This window comes from Podospora pseudopauciseta, chromosome 3 (assembly GCF_035222475.1).
Source record: "Podospora pseudopauciseta strain CBS 411.78 chromosome 3, whole genome shotgun sequence".
Taxonomy (NCBI): Eukaryota; Fungi; Ascomycota; class Sordariomycetes; order Sordariales; family Podosporaceae; genus Podospora; species Podospora pseudopauciseta.
Window position 1 is genome coordinate 3144635 of NC_085893.1, and position 17163 is coordinate 3161797.

At 53.5% G+C, this 17163-nt stretch overlaps 1 protein-coding gene across 1 annotated transcript; it reads right to left on the reverse strand.

The window, feature by feature from the left end:
* Positions 1–7595: 7595 nt before the first annotated feature.
* On the reverse strand, positions 7596–14650 carry QC763_308880 (uncharacterized protein; the record flags this gene model as incomplete). Its single annotated transcript, XM_062911338.1, has 2 exons — positions 7596–8611; positions 8672–14650. The coding sequence occupies 2 exons, from the start codon at positions 14648–14650 to the stop codon at positions 8333–8335; spliced, it is 6258 nt and encodes a 2085-aa protein (XP_062767365.1). The 3' UTR covers positions 7596–8332.
* Positions 14651–17163: the final 2513 nt, after the last annotated feature.

A 17163-nucleotide genomic window follows, 5' to 3' on the forward strand; every position in this document is an offset into this window, starting at 1 on the left:
AGGTGCTGGGCGAGCAAGGGTCTTGCGAGCACACAACACCCCGTCATAAACCCCCCTGCGACTCCCGCTACCCATCCCCCACCATCTGACGTTGGCTTTTTCTGTCGTGATGCTTCTGCTGGCTGGGCCTGGCTGCTCATCGTCATGGGTGTCGAGGTTGTGAGCTGCCTAAATCGGATGAATATGCTGACGAGCAAGGCCTGTGCCAGGATAGGATGGATCCGGACTCTTGAGTAAACCGCCTACACTACGCAGGACTGGAACGGGCAGCAACCCGGAAAACAGTTTGTACAGTTTCAACAGCCAGCCAAGCCCGGAAGCTCGATGTAACTGATTGGGACACATCTGGTGCTCGGTCAGGGAGGTATCTGACAGCCGAAGCAGGACCGTTGGGTCCGGGTGCAGCTGGGTTGCCCTGGAAGAGATGGCTGATGCCACTGCCAGGCGAGCGAGTTAACCGCGCAGGGTGGGTAGGGCAGTTGGCTGTGCTGCAGGTTAGAAGAATAGGTCAATAATACACGGACACACCATACTGATCCTGCGCGGGGCATAAACTGCAGAATGCCGTGTAGATGTTTGGCGGTCCGATCTCAGCCAGCCTGGCCTGGAGGTCCCAAAAAGCGCATGACTGGCTCGGACCAGTAACCAGTAAGACGGCGTAGATCGTTGAATGATGAGATCCGGGTTTGGGCGGTGTTGGATTCGTTTTCGTTGCTGACTTGTGTGTCTGTGTGTCTGCGTCTTGTGCGGATAGAGATGCGGCCGGCACGATGCGAAGGCTACTGTGATATTCAACGTCGACCTGGAGTGACTCAGGAGACGATGCTGCAGCTTCGGTGTCCCAGTGATCGGAAAAGAAACCTTAAAGCATGAAGACGCTTTGACAGCGCGTGTAATGCACTCAGACTTTTGGGGGCTCAACCCCCCAATGAAGGATAGTGGGGGAAACAGTCGATCTCGCGCTTGCAGCCGCTACAGGTACCATGGCATGCAACTCTCGACGGGTGCTTGTGCAGGCCGGACGTGACGGCACAACCTGGAGGACCTGGGAAAAGAGGACCGCGTGGGGAGACAGAAACGACTTCTGCCGGAATCACCAACTTTGTGCCGCGAGGTCCAAGCAGGGCAGCAGGGAAGACGGCGGCCGGGGACCGGAGAACCTATGCGGAGCTTTCAGCATTGAAACCCTACTCACATCATCTGTGGATATCTTAGGCCGGAGGATTTGGTCTTAAGAGCGGAGGGATTGGCGAATATCCCGTGGTTCGTCTTAGGTTTTCCAAAGACAGAGAGGGAGGGTCGTATGTCCCTGGCAGGACGAGGCCGGCACTTGGGTATATTCGGACGCGTTAAGACAGCCAGCCCATTGTCCGGGCGAACAGTTGTTCGGATGTGCGTATGATGAACCAGACCTATACTAGGTAGGTAGGCGGAGGTATCCGTCAGCCAAACGTGGCTGCAGTGTTCTCAAACGCGAGGTTTCGAAAACTTCAGTGGAGTTGCAGCCACTCAGTTGGCTGGCAGGTGGCTCTCCAGGTGGCATCGGCGGTATCAGTGGCATGGGGGTGGTCCAAGCGCCGGTGCTGAACCACACAGAAGTGCTTCAAAACACAGCAAGTCGCTTCAAGTATGTTTCTAGGAGAACTTTGAGGTGAGCCCTGAGCCCTGAGTGCCCGTGCTGTCGTCGGCGGTAGTTTTACCACGTCGTAGTAGCTGCAAGATACCCGCCGCGCGATGTTGAAAATAGCCACGGAGCCTCTCGAGACAAGAAACACCACGACCGAAGCGAACATCCAAGCTGAGGTCACTTGCAAAGTCCCAGAAAGATGTGGGGTAGTAGGTATACCTACCTAACCTCACCTTGGTGTTCCAGGTTAGCAGAGCACAACCCGGAGAAATTCTCATCCAAACATCGGTCACGGTTCCTTGGGTCTGGACCTTGGCTGCGATTATGCGGCGGGTGTCACCAGCAGCGCACGTCACCTCGTACACGACCACCTTTTATTTTGAGCTTATAGCTATCACCTGTCTACCTACTCCTAAGCAGACCAGCTGGAGGAAGGTAGGCCCTACGGACGCGCCCTTCCGCAGCCGGGCAACCCTTCGACGGATCCAGGAACCCAAGAATATAGTGGATATCAAAAAGGTGTGTCAAACCCTCGGCTCCATCTCTCAATCCGTCTCGCTACGCATATGTCGGCCTGCCGGTGGGGTTGGACCTCAAGTCAAGGTGGTTACTGATCCCACATGCAGACCTGCAGTCGGGCAAACCCCCTCTTGATCGACAGAAACACTCGTTTCGTTCTGGCCATCCCTCAGAGGAAACTGTTTTCACATCCAGTCCGGTTTCATCCAACCGTCACCCGCCATTGCGGACTGGTTCTTGATCCAGGGCCTCTCCTTCCTCTGGGAAACTGGCACGCTGTCGTGGCATGTGCTCCGACTGATGATGTGCTTGCCAGTGGCGCATACTGAGGCACCAAGAGGACCCCCCCTAGCGTCTGGATGTGGCACGGTGAGCAGCTTGCAGCAAGCTCCCTGTCTGCACTTGGGCTTGCTTGGAAGCATATGCTGTGTGCTCAGCCATAGAACCACTTTCCCGTCTACCTCTCTTCGGTCATGCTTCCGCTTGGTACAGATTTCAGTCTCCAAGTCCGAAGACGATTAGGTTCGGCAACTGTTGATTGGTGTCTTCGTCTGGAACACAGCCTAGGCAACCGGCCTATGTGTACGTTGACCAGAAAAGACGCTATGCATTCGCCACGAGTTCAGATGGCAACCCACCAACCAAGTTGTTCAGCAAACGCGCACAAGACTGCAAGTAAGCCGCCCTGATAGCTGGCTTCCGTCAACCATGTAGCACTCTCGAATGTCGTTTCGGGTTTTTGACTCACGAAATTAGTTCAAAGCATGGATGTATAGGTAACCACAAGCTCCATCTCAACCATCAAGCCACCGGTGGCCCAACACGCCTCGTACTTTGCCAACCTGGAGGCGGCCAAATCCGCTACAACGAGGTGTGGCGCGCTCGGGTCCCAGCAAGGCCCCTTGTTCAGAGAGATTTATATCTTCCCGGTCTGACGATGACCTGAAACAACACCAACTCCTACCCAGTGAGCCTTGTTATCTCACGGGCGAGTGAAGCGCTTTCAGTGCCATGGGAAGCAATGTCACACCATGTGATCTTCCGTACGGACTCGGTCATATCTGAGACCACTTGTACATATGTGCCGTGGCATCTTGCCGCCCTTGGAAAGCATCATTACCGCCTTCTTCGTTGGGGATCATGTTGCTGATTGACCAAGACCGGATTTGAAGAGTGCAAGTCGAACACAGCACGCACCCGGTCAAGTCAACACCACCAACCACCCAGCCAGTCTGGGCACGTCAAAGACAAAAGTGAGACTCAGCACCAAGTGTGGTCGCCAATCTGTGCACAGCATGCGCAAAGACTTTCGGCAAGTGCTTAGCTCGGGCGAGTTAATGACATTGACTCTTGTCCCGAGTATCACACTCCAGTAGAGCTGCTAATCACGTTGTCAAGCATAGTCAAGTGCTCTTGCCCTCTTCAAATGGGCCTGACTTATTCAAGATGTTCTATATGTCATATATTCAGGTCCTGTACACAAGTCTGCACCGGCCCGGCCTGAAATACGACCTTGATCTGAGCCGATCTGGTCTCCGATATGAGGCTCACGGAACTCCTAGATTGTGGCACGCAACACCAAGCTCCGTTTCACACAGCCCACGGCATCCTGCCCGGAGCTGGACACGGGTGGGACGTCTAGTTTGTGACATTCGTCTGAACATAGAGTTGACAACCCGAGCGAAGTGTTTAGATACATGCCTGTTTCGCCGTAAGCTGATGCTTTTGCTCCCACACACCCACACGGCCAACGGCTGCCGATATGCCATTGGCTCCCCGCAGAAACTGAGCGCATGGCCCCACCACGTCTGCCGAGCTTCGAGAACGATTGCCTGGAAGTGATAGGCTGCCGGACTTCCGATGTACGGAGAGACGCGTGTGTAGCACGAGTCTCTCTCTCCACGAGACAGGATAAAAGACGACAGCCCACTGGCTCTTGTCTTGGGGGGGCGCCGAAGAAGTGCAGCAAGCATAGCTCCGCCCGAGGGACTGGTGGACGTGCCAAGCGCTGCTCAACCGTATTTTCGCGCTCATCCTTCCCGCCTCGTGTTTTGTGGTTGCTTGCTTGGATGGTTTGCGGGTTGCAGCATGAGGGATGGATGGCCAAGTCAATTCTAGAAACCCTGCCGAAAGGACCTCCTCTGAGCAACTAGTACGCCCCCCCCCACCCCCCCCCGCCCCCTGAACGTCTGCTCCTGGCTGTGGGAATAATGAAATTTTTTGTTGCTGACTCTCGGTTTACCTATTAGGCCACTGCCGGTACTTTGCGCAAGTTTAAACCACCCTTGTTACCCTCGTATCAAGGCGAGTGCGAAGAGGGTGGGTGGTGCAAGGTAAGTATCAAGGTGGTCAAGCATACAACAGCCCCCCCATTTTTTCCGACTTGGGACGTGAGCTATACCACACTGGCTGTAGCGCCAGAACAATGCTCTCCGCCTCCAGTTCTTGTTTCTACCGCATGCCGTTACATTCTGTGGCACGGGTGGTCCCAAGCAATGGGGAAGGGAAGTAGTGTCGTATGTAGGTCAACAACACCTTTGATCACCTGTGACCTCTCTCCTCTCTCCTCAATGGAGCTCTTATTAGGCTCTAGTTGCAATACCACAGATTGGCAAAGTCTGGAACCGATCTAGTTTTAGCAGATAAAACTGGGGTTGCTGATATCAGGGCTCATATTGATATTGGGAATTCGAACCCGCCACTTTTTCTGTCGATGGGAGCATGGGCTGCCAAGCCGGTACAGACTAGTAGGATGGACGAGGACAGTATAGGCAACAGGGTGTGGCTCACACACTGCACACATCAGCCACTGCCCTGTTTCCTGGCTTGGCGATATTCATGTGTGTCCGTTCGCATTGTTCACTGGGAGGGGCCGCAAGGTTGTAGGACCTTCCGAATAGGGACGGCGAGGCGGGTTGCAACTGGACGAGACAAACACATTGGGGATGGGGGGAGAGGAATAAAAGGTGGGGTTGGCTCCGAGGCCTAGCTGGTGGATGATGTAGGGGTTTGTTGTTGTTGCTGTGGCTGGGATTTCTTCGTGGCTCTCGTTCAAGGAAGATGATGTTTGTTCGCTGCTAGCCCTTCAACAGACTAAGGTGGCCGGCTTGGAAAAGCCTACTTCATCCCGGGTTCAGTCGTCGAATACCGGAGAGAGGGGCCCATGAAGAGGCGACAAAAGTATCACTGCCCGATTGCTTCCCCCGTCGTCGTCATTTCAGCAGGGTAGGTGGGTAGACTGAGACATGGCTACTTTGCTGGTATAGGTGGTAGGTAAATGTAGATAGGTAGATGATAGGTAAGCGGATCTCCGACACGTGTGAGGAGGGAGTGAGGGTTGGGGTTGTGTGACCACGCGTCCTGGATGCAGTGTGGCGAGCGACAGAGGACGAATCAGAGGTGGTTCGGGGTTGACGCCTATGGCTTGGGAAGGGGAGGGGGGTACATTTTCTCTGTTGTGAGGAGTTGTCGGAGTGGCTGGATTGAGCTCTATGAGAGGAGATCAGAAGACGATGACAAGAGCCGGGGACTTGTGATGGAGGAAGAAGAAAGAAGAACAGCGAGTAAGTTCTAGTTGAGTGGTGGTGAGATGAGCTGAGGATGGGTTGTACTGCTGGTTTATTCTCCGAACCAAAAATACGCGTTCCCAAAAAGCGTCAACACATATTCTGACGATAATACCTATCTGGCCATTCGAGCTGGCTGAACCTGGCTTGCACTGGGCTTTTTCGAGTTTGATGGTTTCTCGACTTATGCGATTTCCTTGCCGTACCTATGTACCACTCACTGCCAAACTCCATACCCAGAAAGTATAAATGCGAGGAATTTTATCTTTAAACTCTTTGGAATCTTGCTACCTTAGGTGAGTAGGTAGGTACATGCTTCCCTCAGCACCATCCCATCAGCTACTCATCGACACTCTTGCCTCCGCGCACCGAATAATTACCAATAGGACCAACCCAAGACACCCCCAGATTCAGGAGAGAAATGTCACAGTGACTGTTCTAGAAACACAACAAAGTCTGACAGAACATGACTTCCAATTTCAACATCAGCTGGCTCAGATAGGACATTGCCGGATACCGCACAAGTCCATATCTGGTGAAGAGGGCATGCAATCAACATATGGGGACCCCCTGACGATGAAGACGTGATGGGGGCTGTGAGGCTTCTCGGTATCTTGACTACGGAAAGACTTTTACCCATGATTTGAGACAAATACCTATATACATTGCGAGGAAGAGTTGGGTGAGAAGGATGAGTGCAGGTCGGGGTTTTATAGGATACCTAGAGTTTGAAGAGGTGTCTTTTACATGCGCTTTGCTAATGGCTTTCGAGGTGGCATGTTGTATACAGGTACCTGCAAACCCTGTTTGGAGATTTCTAAACGAGTTTCAACTTAGAGGACCCAGACGATAAACATCCATATTAAAACGAGAAAATAGCATCTAATAACCCGGACTCTAATACAAATAAACCTACCCCAGACCCAACCCAGACCCAACCCAGACCCAACCCAGACCCAACCCAGACTCATCCAAGACGTCACGAGGACAAGACCCAGACTCCGCTTCTTCTAGTATAATTACGTTGGTAGATGAGGAAGGGTAGAGGGTTAGTCGTCAAGAAGGGAGTGAGTGGTATGCTGGGAGATAGGGAGTTGTAATTCCTTTTAGATTTTGGTTTAAGAATTCGGGTTTTATTCTTGTGGGGTCTTGGATAAGTTTTTGGATGACCAACAGAGACACAAAGCTGGCCACTTATTCATGGTGCGGGCATTGAAGCTGCAGTGGGCTTGCCCGCAGCCGGTTATCCAGAGCTTCTAGAACCTGGGTCGCCACGACGAGGAGGATTGAATTCCACAGCGCCTCCAGCAAAACACGGCCCACGCGCGAGCATGCTCCGGCTTAGGGTTTTGCTCCGTCTTTCGAAAGAGCCAAATAAGCACTGACCATCAAGGAGATCTTTCGTAGCCCGTGTAAGAGCGCGCTTGGGAGTGGGAATGGCGGTAAACCACCACCAGGGTCCTATGTGCCGGCTGCAGAAGGTCTATTAGCAGAGGACTACTGCTGCGCACGACTCGATGAACGATCGTTTTAATAGGAAATAAAAGAAAGGGGAGTTAGCGAGAATATATACACCACTATGCTGCGTCGTAGTCGTCGACTTGAGCTGTCCTTTCCCTTCATTCTTCTGATAATTCTCGTCAGTTACTCATCCCGCCTCGGGCTGGTATAAGACAACGGCTGTCATCCAACCCAACTACAAACCCCTTATCTCAACCTTAACAACTACACCCGAGATATAACCCCCCCAAACCACCCCTCCCTCACCTTCCCTCCACCCTCCCAAACCAAAACCCCTCAGACTCCCACCATCCAAAAATACCTCCTCAAACACCACCCCCTTTTCTCACCACATCCCAAAAGTACCAACCTCTCACCACTGCTAAACACACAAATATCCCATCAAAACAGAATCCCAATGCTCATATCTCTCTTTGTTTCCTAATCAACACACACCAAAAACACGCTATAATGCTAGGTACGTACATCCCTTTTCTTTTCTTTTGCCAAATTCCTGCCCGTTTTTTTATTTTGAAAGCGATGTTTTTCTTTCCACCATGATGATTGATGAGTAAGTAAGTAGGTAAGTAAGTAAGTGAGTAAGCAAGTAAGTGAGGATGGATGTATAACAATTAAAAGAAGAAAGCGTATAAGAAATTGAACCCTTCCCAACCCCCCCTTTCTCTTAACTTCTCCTCCCCATTAACACAAACACCAATCATAAATAAAAACCCTAAAAACCCCCAAACCCAAATACACCCTGGGATATCATGCATATAACACACAAAAAAAAAAAAAAACGCATACAGAAAAATAAAAAGGGTTGAACGAATAAAACAAAACATCATGATATGCCTGTTGTAAAAAAACTCAAGACAAAGAAAAAAGTTTTACACCAACTGTCCCTCGCTCCCTCCCTTGCCTAAACCTGCCCAAAAGCCCAGACAAATAAATACCCTGTCCTAATGATAATCATTGATCCCCCCCCCCCAAAAAAAACCCTCCCATTCCCTTGTCTTGTTGTTGTGTGTTGCCATAATGTAATCGAATAATTCCTGATAGTAATTCCAACTTGTTCCACTCCCATCCCATCATCCCCTTATTTCCCCCCCTCCCTTCCTCAAAAAAACTTGGACAGCGCCTGGCTCAAATTAATAAAATCCACCGGCTTCGCCACATAGTCGCTAAACCCAGCCTCCACACACTTTTCCTGTACGTCGCTCATGACATTCGCGCTGAGCGCAATAATCGGCAGCGTCCTGTTCTTGTTGTTTGAGTTCTGGTTTGTTGGAACAAAGCTCCTCCCGGTCCTCTCGTCCTCCATCAGGTGCTGAATTTCCCACGCTCTAATCTCCCTGCAGGCTTGATACCCGTCTTTTCTGGGCATGTGGAGGTCGCACTGTTCGTGGTTAGTGATGGGAAAAAAAAAACAAAAAAGTGGCGAGACAAGAAGACATACCAGAATCAACGAATAATACCCCCTCCCCCTCCCAAACACCATATCAGTGCACTCGGCCCCATCCGCCGCCAGTTCCACCTCCACTCCAACCCTCTTCAGATACTTTGACAAGACCTTTTGATTAACCGGGTTATCCTCCACCAGCAGCACCTTGTATCCCTTGTTGCCCATGCGCCTTTCCATATCAACGTAGCTCTGTCGTTGAAATTCCACCAACTGCTGCGCCGTCGAGCGGTTCCGATCAATACTCAGATCACGCTCCTTGCCCGGGTCGAAAATCACGGCAAACCTCGACGGTTTGACTGGCTTGTAGATATACGTCACCTTGCCGTCGGAGAGCATGTCGTCATACTTTGTGCCCGCTACCTGCTTGATGACTGCCTGTCGCTGGACCGAGTCCGAAAGAATAAGAATGCTGGTCTTGCCCAGCATGCTCGATCCCGAAATCCTGTCCATCAGACTGATGATATCTTCAGGCGTGGGCAGGTTGACAACAATGTGCGTGAAATTCACCGACTCATCACCACCGATCAAACCGCGGGCCTCATCCACGGATGATACCGCAACGATCTGATGGGGGACGTCCTTGGGCAGCGTCTGCTCAATGTGCTTGGTAGTCGCCTCCCGGCTGTGCGTTTGTGGGCAGATGATCAAGATAGAGTACAAGGGCGGGCGATAGTTGGCCGCAACACTTGACCGTTTCGAGTCCAGGGGCATCGGGGTAGTACCTGGAGATATCCGGTGGGCCGGCATCTCCAACTTCATCTGCGACAGGTCCTGCCCACTAGCTCGAGCAGCTTCACTGAAACGAGCCAGTCCGCTGACAGAAGATAGCGACGACCTCTCGGTAGTTTGAGTCCGACCAGAGGCTCCGGAAAGCTCCGAGCTGCCACTAGAAGCCATGGTCGGTGACCTGTATGCCGAGTCTGTCGTCTGCGGGCTGATGGCCTGCACATGCTGGAAGGAATCCCGCACGGCAGACTCTGTCGAGCTTACGCTAACCTCCCGCATGAGCCCAGGTGTCGGTTGAGGAACCGCCGAGCCATCGGGATGGTCCGTGTCAGTCGGCAGCCCAAATCTCGCCGTGAACGTAAACGTGGACCCCTTGCCAGGCACGGCCGTGCCGTTCATGGTGCCACCATGCAGCTCAGCCAGCTGGCGCGAAATGACCAGCCCGAGTCCGCTTCCGCCGTGCTGTCTAGTGCTGCTTCCATCGATCTGACTGAAGGGCTTGAAGATCAGCTCAGCCTCCTGCTTGGTAAAGCCCCTGCCCGTGTCAATCACAGAAAACTCCAGCATAATCTCAGCTTCCCCAAGCTCGACACCCTCAGGGACGATGACTTTGCACCGACTGAAAACCTCCCCCTGACTGGTGAATTTGATAGCATTGCCGATGACATTGAGCAGGACCTGGCGGATACGGACCTTGTCTCCCTTGACCCACGCCGGAACGTCCTCTTCCACAACATAATTGAGTTCCAGACGTTTTGCAATGGCCATGGTCGACACCAGCTCATTCACATCCTCGATCAGCGACCGGGTGTGAAACCACTCAAAGTTCAACTTCATCATCCCCGCATCCACCTTGGACAGGTCCAAAATGTCGTTGATAATCATCAGCAAGCTGTTGGCGCTGGTCTGGATCGTGTTGGTGTAATCGCGCTGCTCTTCGTTCAGTGTCGTGTCCTGCAAAAAGCTGACCATGCCGGATATGCCGATGAGAGGCGTCCTGATCTCGTGAGACATGTTGCTGAGGAAGCGACTCTTTGAGTCCATAGCCTCCTTCAGCTTCGTCTCGAGCAGTTTCAAGTCGTTGATGTCCGTGGCCGACCCAAAGAAGGAACTGACACCATTACCAAAGTCGACGTTATCGATCTCAACGCAGCGTACGAGATGCCACCGGTATTCGCCGCTCTTAGAGCGCAACCGTATCTCGGTGGTGTACGAGAGCCGCCCGCTGCTGTCGGTCGAAACGCGAATCACGCCCTTCCTGGCAAGCTCGGTAAGATTGGCAGTCGAGAGCTCGTAGACCGAACCGCTGCTCGAGCTGTTATGTCGGGACAGCGCCTGGTGGATGCCGCGAATGTTGGCATCGGGGGCGGTGCTCGAGGGCCTTGTCGATTTGGCAGACTTGATAGACATCCTGTCAATCGAGATAGAGTGCGCGTGGCCTTTGTTCTCATTTTTGAAAAGAGGACTTGGTGACCTCTCCGGGGGGATTTGGCACTTTGCAAGATCGTCAGGATGAACAAAGTCCATGAAGCCAAGACCCAGGACATCCTCAAACGTTTGGCCCGTGTAGGACAGCCACTGTTCGTTGGCGAAGGTGATCCCCTCGTCTTCGGTGGCGGTAAAGATGATCTGGGGAATTAGGTTGGCGAGCAGTCGATGCTTGGCTTCCGACACTTCGATTTCCTCTTGACGCGCAGCCCGGAGCTCCGCAATGTGTTGATCATGAATGTCCATGTAGGAGCCCAGGAACTGCATAATGACACCTCTCTTGTCCTTGGAGGCGACAGCCCTGGCGTAGAACCACCGATAGGCACCGTCAAACCGCCGGATGCGCACTGTTCTCGAAAACTGCTCACCTGTCCTTACTGACTGGCTCCAGAACTTGAGATACTCGTCCCGGTCGTCAGGGTGTATGCTCCCCCAGGGATCGGCCGCTAGATCGCCAGATGTTTGGCCCCGATACGAAAGGAACCTGCTGTTAACCCACACTATTTCACCTGTTTGCGGGAGAGCGACAAAGACGTGAGCCGGTAAAGAGTCCAAGATGAGACCTTTTAGCTTGTCCGACGGCGGTGTCATCTCGCCCTGGGACAACGACCCGGCCCTCGAAGGTGCTGCTACCGAGCCAGAGCCTCTGCTAATGGTGGAGCTCGGAGGAAGAGACTGAAAAGTAGCCGCAAAATCGGCACCGTACGAGTGAAGCTGGGTATGGGGACGGGCTGCCCCTGGAGTCCCAGGAAGCTGTTGTTTCTTATCCCCCGCCCCCGCATTGATTTTCTCATTGGAGGAATCCTTGAGCTCTTTGGCACCCGGCCTCCTGGATTCTTCCGAGCTTCGACGGGCACCATCGATCACCTCAGGCTGTCCTGGGCTGAGCAAAGCTGCATCTTGTTTGCCCCCCGACAGTCTCGATGATGATCTCTTCTCAACCTCTCTCGAGTCCCGTGTAGGACGCTGAGTCCCAGCTCCCATTTTCGATACCGAGCTAAAGTAGCTGTCTGCGTTCACTGGGGCAGGGCTGGCAGTAGGTCCACCCCTCAACAATCCCATTGCCGTTGGCTCCCACCCGGGAGTTCCTGCTGGTGAGCCAGCCGTACTACGAGAAGGCCCAGAGTAGTCACTTGGACTGGTGATACTGCCGGCCAACGAACCTCTAGTTGCGTCCTCGGCATACGCCAGTGAAGCGAGGGCAGTCGGGTCGGCAAGTGGTCTTCCATCTGGACCCAGAGCGCCAAAGCCTGCGGTTTGTGGCCGCCTCTTTTGCAGCCCATTCAGCTCAATCTCGAGGTTCGTGTAGTGACGACACAAGGAGAAGGATGTGGCGAGATGGGGGGCGAGATGGTCGAGAGAGTGGCGAAAGTTGGAAGGATACGGGATGATGGGGCTCAGAATCGATAGGATGGCGATTGGCGCGTGTTTCTCCTTGGGAGGTCTTTCCGGTGAGGAATTGGGAATCGCAGAAGCATCCCCGGATCTGTTCCGCGAGGATATCTTCTGCTCCATAAGAGAAGGATCAAGCTTGAAGGTCGGATTCGGTTTGGATAGGAGCACGTGCGTCAGGGGAATGTGCAGCACAGTCCATGAGTTATCCATCCCGATCGCTTCGGGCGGCCTTATGTCCGTATAGTCCACAGGAGCAGAGGCAGGATTGAAAGAGTCCTCGTCCACCATGGCGTCGGTGAAGAACGGGTTCTCATTAGGATCAGCCCGCACCGCAGGCGAGGGGGCTGGGGACTGCGACCAGGGTGATGGCGGAGTTTGCTCATATTCCTCGTAGCGTGGGTTGGCTGCTTTTGGCCTGTCTTCATCCATCCGGGACCCAGCCCCAGACCCCTTCTTGTCCAACCCGACTTTGGGAGCTCTGTTCACGGCTGGCGAGAAGGTGGTAGCGCTACTGAGAAGCGACGAAAGCTTGGAGGCAGAATCAGATCGAGGCCTTCTCCCAGATTTGCGGGTACCCTCGGGGGATTTTGGCCGGGCGGGTGTTTTGGGCTCTGGCACTTTGTACTCTGCTGACCCTGGAGCAAGATAGGGGTAGTTCCTCGTGAGCGCTACAACCCGGCCACGCTCTAATACCCTCATTACCCCATTGTGATCGATCAAAGGGTCGGCCTCGTAGTCAAGCGCTTGCAGGACATTCAAGATTTTGCCATTGCCCTTTCTCGGCGCTGTAATGGGCGCCTCCCAGCTTGGAATATCCTGTTGCTGTTGTTCCTCCAATGCATCGTGTTCCTCCAGAGCCTGCCGGTTCAGAGCAGTGGTGTTGTGGTCGTCAAGATCGTCATGAACTTCGAGTGTGGGAGCCGCATGACTTGTTTTGCTCCTAGAAAGAAAATGAGGTCGTCGAGAGGCAGCCTGGGGCGCTCGTTCGTTGGCCGCAGTGCGTGCTTCCTTTCTGTCCTCGTATGAAGTGTAGGAATGCCTGCTTTGCAACTCCGGGCGGGCCGGCGGTTGCTGCTGTTGCGTCGGTGACTCTGGAGGATGGGAAAGGCCTTCGGAAAGATCGTCGACACTGCTCGGCATAAGACTCGACCCCTTGGCGAGATAACCCAGGCTTAAAACATCCTCCCTGTGAGCATTGTAAGTCGCCTTTTGGCCCCATGGAACGTTTTCAATATCGGTTGAATCTGCTGGAACAGCCAGTGTGACCCTTTCAGCCTTGTACACATCAACCATGATCTGCACCACCGTGTTCCACCACGCATCCAGTCCCGGTTCCGCGGCAAGCATCAATGTTAGGTCATAAAGGTTAGGACTTGGGAACTCATACTGCTCTCCCGTAGACTGGGAATATCCTGGGGGCAGAAACGTGGTGGCCGACGCCGGGGTGGATGGGTTCGAAAGAAAGCTGTCCTGGCCTTTGAAGATATCAAAACCGTGCTGGGGACCTTTGGGCGGCACGGTTGGCGAGAGCGTCGTGAACGGCCGGTGTATCGATGGTGGTATCATACTTGGAGGAGCCATGCGAGGAAACGGATAGGAAGGCGTGCCGGCCACCGGGCCGGGTGTATATCCTCCTCGAACGGTATTACCGGACTCGGTAGACGATGTCAGGGTGACGTCTGAGCCGGACGAATGGAACATTGCCGGTGGTGAGATCTCCTCCTGAATAGGAGAGACGCGAACGGGTCCAGGTATGGCGAGAGCCTCACCTCTCAAAGGAGCCTCTCGTCTCTCGATATGTCGAGCTAGATTTTCCCGGTACTCGTCCAACTTCCGCTGAGCGTCCCTCGGCTCCGCCTGACCACCGAGCTTTCCTGCCCTACCCTGCTTAGCCTGTGCAGGACCAATCTCATTTCTTGGCGTGGTGTCGTGATCGCGCGGCCTGGGTGGACTGGTTGGTGATACTCCTTGTTGTGTTTCGTCCACTCGGTCATATCTCTCCTTGAACTTTAACGCTTTGTTTCCCAGGTTCTGAGAAAGCGGATCAGGGGTGGCAGATGGCTGGAACCCTCTGCTGCTCCCCAGATCCCCCGTCATTTGTTGTTGTAGTTTTGCAATCAGCGACACAGTCCCACGCAAGATTGTACCACCATCACTATCGTCAGCTTCACTGGAATCAGCAACACCACTCCTGGTCACAGCAGTCTCTTCAGCAGCAGCGACACCCGTGATACCTGGTGGGATTGTCGTCGTAGTCGTTGTGGGAGGATTCAACCTTGTCCTCTTCAGCTCAGCCGCCTTCTTGGATCGTCGGGAGGCAGATTTTACCCTGGCTTGTCGTGGTTTGTGACCTCTCCTTCGCATTCCCTCATTCAGGCTGATGATGCGGTTGTCTCCTGGGAGCTAAAAAATCCCAGCAGTGACGTCGACGGTAGTATAGGCGGCCGCGCAGGCTCGGGTCGGCAGTCGTGCATGCATCCGCTGTGGGAGCCCTCGACGAGATAAAAGAGCAACCTTCCTTTCTCCTCCCCTAGCACATCAAAAACATGAGACAAAAATGGGCCACAAGTGAAGTCAAAGCAATGGCTGGGCTGCGCGTGATGATGAATGGGTCTGAGCAGAGGCTGAAACGGGCGGCGGTTGTCCTGGTCTGGTCTGTCTGGGGAATTAGACTAGCAAAAACCTTGGAAGGGAGGATCGTGGTGTCGGGTGCGAGAGAGAGAGAGAGAGAGTGTGTGTGTGTGTGTGTGTGTTGTGTGTGTGATGGATGACTGAGTTTGGTTTGGTTTGGTTTGGTTTGGTTTGGTTTGGTTTGGTTTGGTTTGGTTTGGTTTGGTGTGTGCGTGTGCATAGAGGTGGGTGGAATTCGAAATTGGGAATCAGGAAGCGCGCGTCGCCCGGTGGGTGGGTTTAGAAGTTGGCAGCAAACACCCCAGTGGCCCGAAAAGGGACTATGACGTTATGCTGCTGGTCAAGGCGGCGGCGACATGCGAGACGACGCGAACCCTTGCGAGACGCCCTGACTGCCGGGACTGACAGATTGATGACCTCTCCGAATACAGATTACACTACGTATCTTACCGATAACTACACTTGCCCGTTGGATACGAACTGAGTGGCTCTGGCTTTTCTCTCAACAACTGATGCCTTTTCACAAGATATGGAGGCAGTGAGTGGGAGCATTGGGTCGGGTTGCACATCACATTTATTAAAGCTGGCCGGTGGGTAACAGGGCCCTCGCAGGGAGGATGGCGCTTCGTGCCTTGCTTTCACTTGCTCGGTGCCCACTGCCCATGTCGCTTCCTCGGCCAGGTGTCCGCTGCCGCCGTGGTTGTATATGGGGGTCCTCTTCCCCCCCCCTCCTCCAACCCCTCTCTCCCCTCCCATCCGATGGACGGGATGCCAGATTGACTCGATCAGGGTCCAATAATGCATTGACAAGACGTGGCTGACGGGTCCTATACAATGAGCTGGCCAGACTACTGGGACCAATCTGACAAAGTGAGGCCATTTCGGACTTCCACGGGCCTCCAGAGGCTGCAAGAAATACGCGCACTCGGGGATGCGATTGGACAGGTGTCGAGGTCGATGATGTCGCTTCCAGTGGAATTTGGCATTTCAGCTGGCATTTTCTGGGGAAACTAGGACGAACGCAGCAGCAAGCATAGCACAACAGCACAACAGCGCACAGCAAAGGGTACAGCACACATTACTCCGTACACCACAGCAAACGGCACAAGTCACTCTTACAGGAAGGAAGGAAGGCTTCTGCAGAATGCAGTTCCGTCCCGTCGGCGACCATGGCTTGCTCCCCGATCCTACGCAGTACAAAGTACGCAGTTACGCACTCCACCTCGCATGCCCCCTCCCTCAATCTCACCACTACGTACCAGCCTCCCACCGCCTCGAGTCAATATCGCGGAGCTTCCATATTGGGCCGACTCCCCGGCTCTCACAAGCTTTAAAAAGGTACAAAAGATCGACTGAACTATGCAAGGAATTATCGAACCAAATCGCGATCGCAATCGTCGATGGTGCTTGACAAGTGGCGGCACGGACGGTTATGACCGAGTGACCCAAACCCCAAAATCCCCCGGTCCCGTACCTTCTCCAAGATGGGAAATTTTCTTTTGGGCTGATTTTTTTGATCCCGCTGATGACCCATGGAAGATTTCCATATCGGATCCCCCAGTGGAACATTACGTCAACGGCGCCAGGGATAACCGATGAGAGGGCGGGGCAACCATGCGCTGCAAGGGCACGGCCGGCCTGATTCGTCGGTTTGGGTACAAGCCTCGCACTGTGCTGAGACACGTCTTTCGCACAGTCCTGCAGTTGTGCCTGACCACCTCTCACTTTTTTTTATATTTCAGGAAACCTCGCTGCCTCGTTCGCAGGGAAATCGGCAGCCCGGCAGCCTCAGCGGGCGTTTTGATCCGGGAGATTTCTTGGCCATCTCCCGATCGATTGGAGCCACCGATCTGATGACCGACGTCGGGGAATGCTTACATAGTGACGGGTGGTGGTGTGAGGTGGTGGTGGTGAAGAATATTGCAATATATCAACACAGCCTCACGTGGACGGGACCATGATCCGACAATTCGTCATCATCATATCCATGCCGAACCACGGAAACCTGCGTCGAAAACCTCTAATGAACCAGCATGTCTCGTACTGGTGAGGTTGTGATTAAAAAAGTGTCTCATTCAAAATAAAAACTAGCAAAATCCATCGGTCATTTTCCTGGCCAGTGGGGGCCAAGACCCGTTGGTGCTGCGCTGCACTATCTACCGGCCGGACTTGAGCCGGATAATTCTAACGGAGCCGGAGGTGTGGGTCGACTTTCTAGCAGCGCCCGCAGCCGATAGGCCCCACTA